Source organism: Electrophorus electricus, chromosome 5 (genome assembly GCF_013358815.1).
Source record: "Electrophorus electricus isolate fEleEle1 chromosome 5, fEleEle1.pri, whole genome shotgun sequence".
NCBI classification, from domain to species: Eukaryota; Metazoa; Chordata; class Actinopteri; order Gymnotiformes; family Gymnotidae; genus Electrophorus; species Electrophorus electricus.
Window position 1 is genome coordinate 13,292,129 of NC_049539.1, and position 8,530 is coordinate 13,300,658.

At 45.7% G+C, this 8,530-nt stretch overlaps 1 protein-coding gene across 1 annotated transcript; it reads left to right on the forward strand.

The window, feature by feature from the left end:
* Positions 1–707: 707 nt before the first annotated feature.
* On the forward strand, positions 708–7,396 carry steap4 (STEAP family member 4). The gene is made up of 5 exons (XM_027010810.2): positions 708–1,113; positions 1,439–1,890; positions 3,444–3,971; positions 4,719–4,883; positions 5,219–7,396. Exons 2-5 carry the CDS (start codon positions 1,441–1,443, stop codon positions 5,492–5,494), a joined length of 1,419 nt encoding a protein of 472 aa, XP_026866611.2. The 5' UTR covers positions 708–1,113; positions 1,439–1,440; the 3' UTR covers positions 5,495–7,396.
* The last annotated feature ends 1,134 nt before the right edge of the window (positions 7,397–8,530 follow it).

Genomic DNA, 8,530 nt, shown 5'->3' on the forward strand with positions numbered 1-8,530 from the left:
CTCGCACACGTGCTCAAATTTGTGGCTAGACCAGGACAGGCTCCGTAATACACCAAAAAAGGCTGACTGTACCACACACGTGAGGATCCTTTGTAGGAAACCGTGAAGTGAACTTAAGTCTACAATTATCTGTCAAAACATGGCCTCTTCTCGCGGCTGGTTGGCCGGTCATGCCGGCTGAGGGGTGCAGTGCATTGTGGATCCAGAGCAGAAATAAAAGGATTCTATTCTTTGTCACTGACGGGTTCTTGTAGAAGAACTTTTTTTTTTTTTTGTGGGTTTGGATGGAGGACGGGTGGATAAATGCCCGGTCACGCCATGTCTGCCAGACACGGAGGGCTAAGATGATTAAAAACGATGGTTATGACTGAAAGGAATTTGTAGGAAATGATGCAAGCCGAAGAGAATCTGTGTACGTAACCTTCCTGAGCACTGTTGTGTTTTGGCAGGTTTTAGTACTGCTGACATTCTACTGTTGCACAATGCCACTTCCAGTAGAGCATTGGCTAAAAACACGAGAGAACAGACACAGTGTTCTCCTCAACACACACACCTACACACACACACACGCACACAGATCTGGAGTTTCCCACATTGGTCAGCAGCCAAGGACCCAGCCAAGCCATTTTAACATGCTCCCAAATACCGCCCCTAAACCCGTCCCATTTGGGCAGTACCAAAAGTCAAAAACAAACACCCCAGGCAGATATAGACACACACGAACATTGAGGGGGGAGGAAAGCAACCTTCAGTCATGCCCAAAGCTTTTTAAGGGAACCCACAGATGTGTGTGCGTGCGCGTGTGTAGGGCAAACTGCTGACGCAGGAGGAAAAACACACCCAGTTGAGAATCACTGTGTGCAGGAGAGCAGGAACTAGCTCAGAGGCCCTGGGAACCACAGCGCCAGCACGACAGACCGCTGAAGGAAATGAATGCCAACTGTAACTCAGAGGCAGCGCAATAAAACAAAGCAGCCAGCCGACAACTTCCAGCACGAAGAGCTCTGCCAGGGAAGCAGTGGGAAACTTTTTCTGAAACATTTTTTAGAGCCTTAGAAGAAACCTGTTGGAGCACTCCAACCCAAACTGAGTGCCTCGGATAAACTTCTTAAGGTATGGAGTACGGAGTACGGAGTGTTGAGTATGGAGAAAGGATTAGGGAGTCTGGTTTCTTCACCTGGCTGACTGTGTATGAATGCGGCTCCAGATTATTTCAAAATCTTTTTCTCTTTTCATTAGAAGGCAGTGACGACTGATAATTCAGCTTGGCCGCATGCATATAACTAAGTGATAAACTGGTTACTCGACAATAACCTCTCAGCCTTTGTAGTTGTGCTAAATGTTGGCAGGTAGAACAGGCGCTTATTCCGTAGCATTAAAGTGGGATGGCTCATGGTTCATGAAGTCCTAATTAAAAAACCTCTGTTTATATGTGCAGCTATGAAGCCAGACTCGGTTGCCATGATGGAGCTAAGTGGCCTGCATAAGCAAGGTGCCGTGTGCATCTTTGGCACGGGCAACTTCGGCCGCTCGCTGGGGTTCCGTTTGCTCCAAGCGGGTTACGAGGTCACCTACGGCTCCCGCCACCCAGGCAAATCAGCGTTGCTGCCCAAGGGAGCAAAGGTCACGACCCATGAGGAGGCACTGCAGGAGGCACAGGTGATATTCCTGGCAGTCCACCGGGAGCAGTACGGTTTCCTGGCATCGCTGAGCCCCGCTTTGGAGGGCAAAGTCTTGGTGGATATCAGTAATAATGTGAGGAGGGGTCAGTACCCAGAGTCCAATGCTGAATACCTGAGGAAGCTGGTCCCAGGAGCTGTGGTCATCAAAGCCTTCAACACCATCTCAGCTTGGGCACTGCAGGCAGGGGGGCTGGATGCCAACCGACAGGTACAAACCCATACAGTGGCGTGCACACAATACACACACACACACATTCAATACACACGCATTCATACAGCAGTGCGCACACAATAAACACAACACACAATGCACACACAGTCTTACAGCGGTGTACACACAATACACACACACACACAGCTGTGTGCACATGCTGGTGTCAGGCACAGACTAGCTATTACACAAACTCGATTATCAGGCTAAATGTCATGCTTTAACTACTTAAGCTCTTGGAACTGCCACAGTTTATGAAAAGCGCTACACAAATAGCCTTGCCTTGCCTATACCTACTTACAATGTTACTGTCAGTGGAAAATGCACTGCAAAGACTTTAACAAATAAATACTTTTTTTTTTTTCAAATATCAAATAAAAACACTCATTTATTCCATCCAAAAACTTTGCCAGTCGTTCATGGGTCAAAGTGCAAAGTATCTAAAAATATAACCAGCCCAAAACGAACTCACAGGCCAGACTGGTGTAATAATTAATGAAAGACTGACACCCCTGGGTTTTAGACTGCTCTCCCGGAATGACATAGTCCACTGGTATTGTCTACTCCTGTATTTATGGAGGAGCTCTTGTCTGAGCATGGCGCACGCTGTCACGCATGTTAAATTACCTTTGGCCGTATCTGCCGAGAGTGAACGTGAGACCCAAATTTTGTTCTCAGCTGTCATGGAGCCACCAAAGATTCAGCCTTCATGCTTCAAGTACTATCACATCACCGCAGTGAGCAGAGCAGAAATACAGCATAGAACCCCCGAGCAGAACAAAGAAGCACTCGCAATGCCAGGGCAACATGGACGTGTGTGTGTGTGTGTGTGTGTGCATGTGTGTGCGTGTGTGTTACTGTTGTAGCTGCGTGCTGTTAAATCTGTGAAATGAGGTCAACGTGATGGAACAATCACACTCATCTTTAGGGGGGCTCAGAGAATAAGGTTCATGAAGTCTTAACCCAAGCAAGCAATTATGAGTCTTTGAGTCACTGACCAAAGTCTGTTATCACTCTGTGTGTGTGTGCGTGTGTTTGTGTGTGTGTGCGTGAATGATGAATGAAATCAAAGACTAGCTAGACTAGTTTATGTGAAGGATGAAGGAAAACAAAGACTAGCTTGACTAGTTTATCTGTAGTAAATTAACTAATGTCCAAATCTATTTGTGATAGAGAGACTGTGCAGGCATGGTTACTGGGTAACTGGGTAACAGTTACCCAGTTACCATGCCTGCACAGTCTCTCTATCACAAATAGATTTGGACATTAGTTGAGGCTGATCAGGAAGCAGAGAGGAACAATCTAGGTCATCACATTAGAAATCCAAATCCAAATGTCCGCTGTTCCGAACGCAATAAAGGTGGACGGACTGAATGCCTGAAGGAAAGGAAAACAGATAACATGGCCAGACTTCTATTTCTCTCATGTTCACTGCTCTGCTATTTAGAAGAACAGTGCTGATTTCTGAGCTTATCTGTCTGTCTGTCTGTCCTGTCATCCATCCATGTATCTCCGTATCTTGATATCTGCATATATCCATCCCTTCTCAGGTGTTAATCTGCGGCGACTGCGCCAGTGCTAAGCAGGCCGTGGCCGACATCGCCCACGGCCTGGGGCTCGCCCCGCTGGACCGGGGCTCCCTGCGTGCGGCGTCCGAGCTGGAGGACATCCCCCTGCAGCTGTTCCCGCTGTGGCGACTGCCCCTCCGCCTCGGCGCCGGCCTGCTTGCCGCTTTCTTCACCTACAACGTCATCCGCGACGTCGTGCACGCCCGCGTCACCGACGGCAAGGACAGGTCCTTCCGCATCATGATCTCCCTGGCCAACAAGGCCTTCCCCGACGTCGCCCTGGTGATGCTGTCGCTGTGCTACCTGCCGGGCGCCATGGCGGCCGTGCTGCAGCTGCGCAACAGCACCAAGTACCGCCGCTTCCCCGATTGGCTGGACCGCTGGATGCTGTGCAGGAAGCAGCTGGGCCTGCTGGCGCTGGCCTTCGCCGTTCTGCACGTGCTCTACACACTGGTCATTCCCATCAGATACTACGTCTTCTACCGCAGGGCTACCATCTACGTCGGCCTGGTGAGGACGCGCCCGGCACGGGCGGAAGGATCCCGTCACGGTCGGCCGGTAGCAAAGCGCCGCGGTGAATGCAGGGTTTTGCGTGCCGTCACGAGAGGCTCCGTATTTTATTTTATTTTGTTTTATTTACGGTGCGGCACTTTTGTAACACATTTGTCGTATCGCTGAGGCTCCGTTAGCTCCAAAACGCCTCCAAAGCAATTCAAGCGATGACAGCCTGAGGAAAGAAGGGGTGTGTGCGTGGAAGGGCATCAAGAGGCTTTTAGCTGTGAATGAAACTGTGCTGCTTATTGTTGTAGGAGGTCTTTTGTTCCATTTTATTTTTTTACAATTAGCACATAATGACTTTGGATGAACCAAAATGCTCCTCATGTGCTATCACTTAAAAACACTCATCTGGGACCTTACCCTAAAACAACTTAATAATACATGACTGAAAATGCAGTGCAAAAATACAGCTAAATAAATACAGCTAAATAAATATAAAGCTGTGACTGAAACTGATAACGTAAAAGTCAACCACAGTTGGTACTTGTCAACAGTTTTTGATTGTCAGAGGTTTAACTGAGACAAAGAAGGTATTGTGAATGCAAGTGTCATGATTTACTGTAGATGGTTTTATTGAGAATCAGATACCAGTTTTAAACATGGGTTTTTCACATGGGTATGCATGGGCATTCCCATACACATTACTTCTAATGTGACTGATAATTGCCAGACTTAAACTGGTAAATTACTCTGTTTTAGATGCAAGAGAATAAGACCTTAGAGTTCAACAACGTGATGGCATGGCGTTCCGACGCCTACCTGTCCATGGGAATGCTGGGATTCGCTCTGTTTGTCTTACTGGGAATCACGTCCCTCCCATCCGTCAGCAACTCTCTCAACTGGAGAGAATTCGGCTTCATACAGGTATCTAGACCAACGTTTTATCGCTATTCCATAAACCATGACTAGTGGTGAAATTAGCAATTATACAGTGAGATTCAGTGTATGCAAATGTAGGAAAGCTGTAGTGATTACACAATGTGTTCTTGTCGCTGGGCGGAATGCTTTTGGTTTCTGTTTTAGCCTTAAAGTAATAGCTCAACCAATGACAGCAGTGTGGATAGCGATGAACTGAAGCTAGTACCCACCAATTAGAATAACAAAATTAGCATAACGCTAAATGGGGGTTTTATGCAAATAGATTTTAACTCGTTAGCATTTGTGACTAAAAAGCTCCCTCCTGTCCCGTGTCTGCCCAGTCTAAACTAGGTCATACGACGTTGCTACTGTGCACGGCTCACACCTTCCTGTACGGCTGGGACAATTTCCTGCAGCCGTCCGCCTACAAGTGGTTGACGCCAAGGAGCTACATGCTGGCCCTGGTGGTGCCCTGCGTAGTGTTAGCGCTGAAGGCGGTGCTGATCACGCCGTGCGTCGACCGTGCCGTCGGCCGCATACGGCAGGGCTGGGAGAGGGAGGGCAAAGGTCGTGCCCCTGAAGACAACGCCAACAACCACCTACCACTCATTCTGTAGACGTTGTGAGAACTTCGTGGTGACGACGGTGCGCTTAGTGGAACCCAGCGGTCCTCCAGTGGAGAAAAAAACCCCGATAATCTCTCCCCACTTATTAAAATAAGAGTCTGACACAGGTTCTTCTCTCCTGTTGATTACTTTAAAGTCACCACGTTGCTTCGGTCTCGTATGTCCTCTTGTTATAGCTAGGCAGTATTGCACGCAAAAATGAAAACGCATGCAGGTTTAAGCCTTTTTTGATATCCGGACATTGATTCGCGCTGGTAAAGGAGTCGTGCAGAATATTCGTGAATAACAATATTCGCCGCTTTTGACAGTCTAAAGGATTTGGCAGGGTCTTCTGTAACTGTTACTCTTTTTTTATGGCACGGGTCTCTGTAGCGGATAAGGCGTTTAACGATATCTTCTTGAGTCCCACTGTTCCTGAGCTGCTCCTCCCCGGCGGATCGTCCTCTTGCGATTTCTTCGACCCAGAAGTGGGCAGTATCTTCCCACTCTGCATGTCTCTGCGTCTACCTCCTGTCTATTTTCCTTGCTCTGCGGATTAGAAAAGGGCATAGGTCAAGAAGAATACGGTTAATAAGAAGGTCAAGAAAATAGAGTTCATTTTTTAAATTTACTGTTTGAAGCAAACGTTACTGAAATACTGATAACAATAATCTTGTGAGCCAAAGATTTTTCTCATGAAAACCTTACGTCTTATTGTTTGTGAATTTGTCTTCTAGTTAAAATTTCTTCCAGCGAACATTTCGCCTAGTAGTCCTTTCCAGAATTCAGTGGTGCTGTTATCCTCTTTATCCTCTTTAGATTAAGAAGAGAAGTGAGTAGCAATACAACCACTGAAACGAAAGTTATTTTGCAGTAGTAAAATATTCCCATAATAAAAAATTCGGTTCATTGCTTCACCTTCTACTAATATGGGGAGTCTGGCATGTAATGCAGCGGATGTTAATGTAACCAATTATTATTTTTATAATTAACATTTAATAATAACACTGTGTTTAATAACATGTAATAACATGTGACATAATGGGACTGTTGAGATCTTTTCAGGGTCAAAAAGCGTGCACGCATGACAGTCTCTCAGGGCTTTGGCTTCAGCTAAGATTTGACATCGCTTCTATCATGTGATTTACGACATGCCAAATTTCGCAAATTGTTGTGACTGACTGTGCATTGCAGGAGTTTTGCATTGCTATGCCTTACTGTGCCGTGCAGGAATATTCACTATTATTTTAACTCGGTTACATGGCATTTTTGAGTAGAAAGTGCAATTTATCAAATTCCCTGAACCCTGTTGGATATTGTATTTGGAGAAATGCCGTGACATTAAAAAAAGACACCAAAGCTCCCCCTCCGCCACCTCGTTGGCCAGTTTTTCTTGTTGGTGGAGGGGGGGGTTTGTTTTTGTTTTGTTTTTTTCCTTCAGTTTCAGATTTCTCTATTACAGAAGTTCTGAGTGAGTCAAAAGTGGAGCTCATTGGCTTAGCAGGTAGTCCTCCTGTGGCTCATATAGACACAGCACCACTGAAGTCACACTGACTGTGGATGGGCTGCCTGACTGACAGATGTTACTTCGCGGTGTATATAGATCACTGCACACTCTTCTAAAATTGGACGCAATGCTGAGCCTCAGGCAGAGGTTCTGAACTTTTTTGATCTGGCCACAGGATTGCTGACTCAAAACACAAGGGTGTTCTGTTTGTCGTCTTGCGTCGTTGTGAAACAACACTATACAGCTCTGTGGACTTTTTATATCTTTATGTTTTTGTATTTTGTTCATGCACTATAGGCCATTGAACCTTTCTGTCAATTTATGTCAAAAAAGCAACTTCCCTTCTTTCCAAGAGGCATCTTCTATGAATTTCTTATTTCTCTGTTAATAAATGTGCATATCTGACAGACGTATCTGACCTTATTCAAACAATCTGTGCCCCACAAAGCATCATACACAGACACAGATCCAGGTCCCAGTGCAGAAAATAATTGATATGCTGTAAAAGAGATTTATGAACTCTCTCTCTCTCTCTCTCTCTCTCTCTCTCTCTGACAGCTGTTGGGTGTCTGAACGCTGAATGCTAATACAAAGAAATGTAATACAATGACAGGTGTAAGTGTCAGGAGACTGCTGAGCTGGAATACATCTTTTTCTCTCCCTCCTTCAAGGTTAAGGCGAACTTGAATTTAAATAATTGGGGCTGATCGCACCAGCAGCAGACCAAGTCAATGGGGACGACCCGCACTCTAATACACAAGGCTGCCAGGAGGAGCCCTTTCAGGCACTGATCACATGACCTGATCCATACCAACGACAGGCACTTGGGAAACGATGTTTTTTCGAACATTCAGGAAAGCTTGGTGGTAGAGCAGCTCTGCATGTGAACCCAAGCTCGGCATATCTGCAGCGATCACAGATTAACGCGCTGACTGACAAACAGACCACACATACATTAAAGAACTACAAAGCAAAAATAAATAAATAAATACTGTTTATATCACCATCGAACAGACTATTAGCATTGCAAACTGTGAGGGAAAGGAGTAAAGATTTTTGTGCAAGAGTTTTAATTGCATTTTATGATCTATAGTTTTGAGAGATTAGAATTGATTTATTGTTTTAAAAAATGAAGCCGTGTGAAAGTCTGTACAGGGTCCACTGAACTGCAGTATGGGTTTCTGAATAGAATTCAGTCAGAGTCCCTTGGGATTCTAATCAAAGATCCAGTGATATACAAACACAGATGCGAGAGGCTCTTAAGGTATCAGCACAAAAGTCTCTCAGGTGATAGAAAGCATCATCACACAGGTATGATGAAAGATTGTTTGGCTTTGCTCTCTCAGGGGGGATCTGGTGCTGAGAATTCAGATTCTGTGTGTGTGTGTGTGGTGTGTGTGTGTCTTGCACTATGTACAGGTTTGTAGGTGTTATATGTGTTTCTTGTAAAAGGTCCAACTATTCTTCTTGAGCAGAAAGCCGTTGGCCTCGTTTCAGAGATGCAAATAAACGACAACACTCTTTCTTTCTCTCTCCGTCTC

Excerpts from the sequence above, each read along its gene's own strand:
- steap4 (XM_027010810.2), top strand. The coding sequence starts at position 1,441 with ATGAAGCCAGACTCGGTTGCCATGATGGAGCTAAGTGGCCTGCATAAG. Across the intron at positions 1,891-3,443 it reads GGCTGGATGCCAACCGACAG|GTGTTAATCTGCGGCGACTG; the intron begins GTACAAACCCAT and ends ATCCCTTCTCAG. Across the intron at positions 3,972-4,718 it reads CTACCATCTACGTCGGCCTG|ATGCAAGAGAATAAGACCTT; the intron begins GTGAGGACGCGC and ends ACTCTGTTTTAG.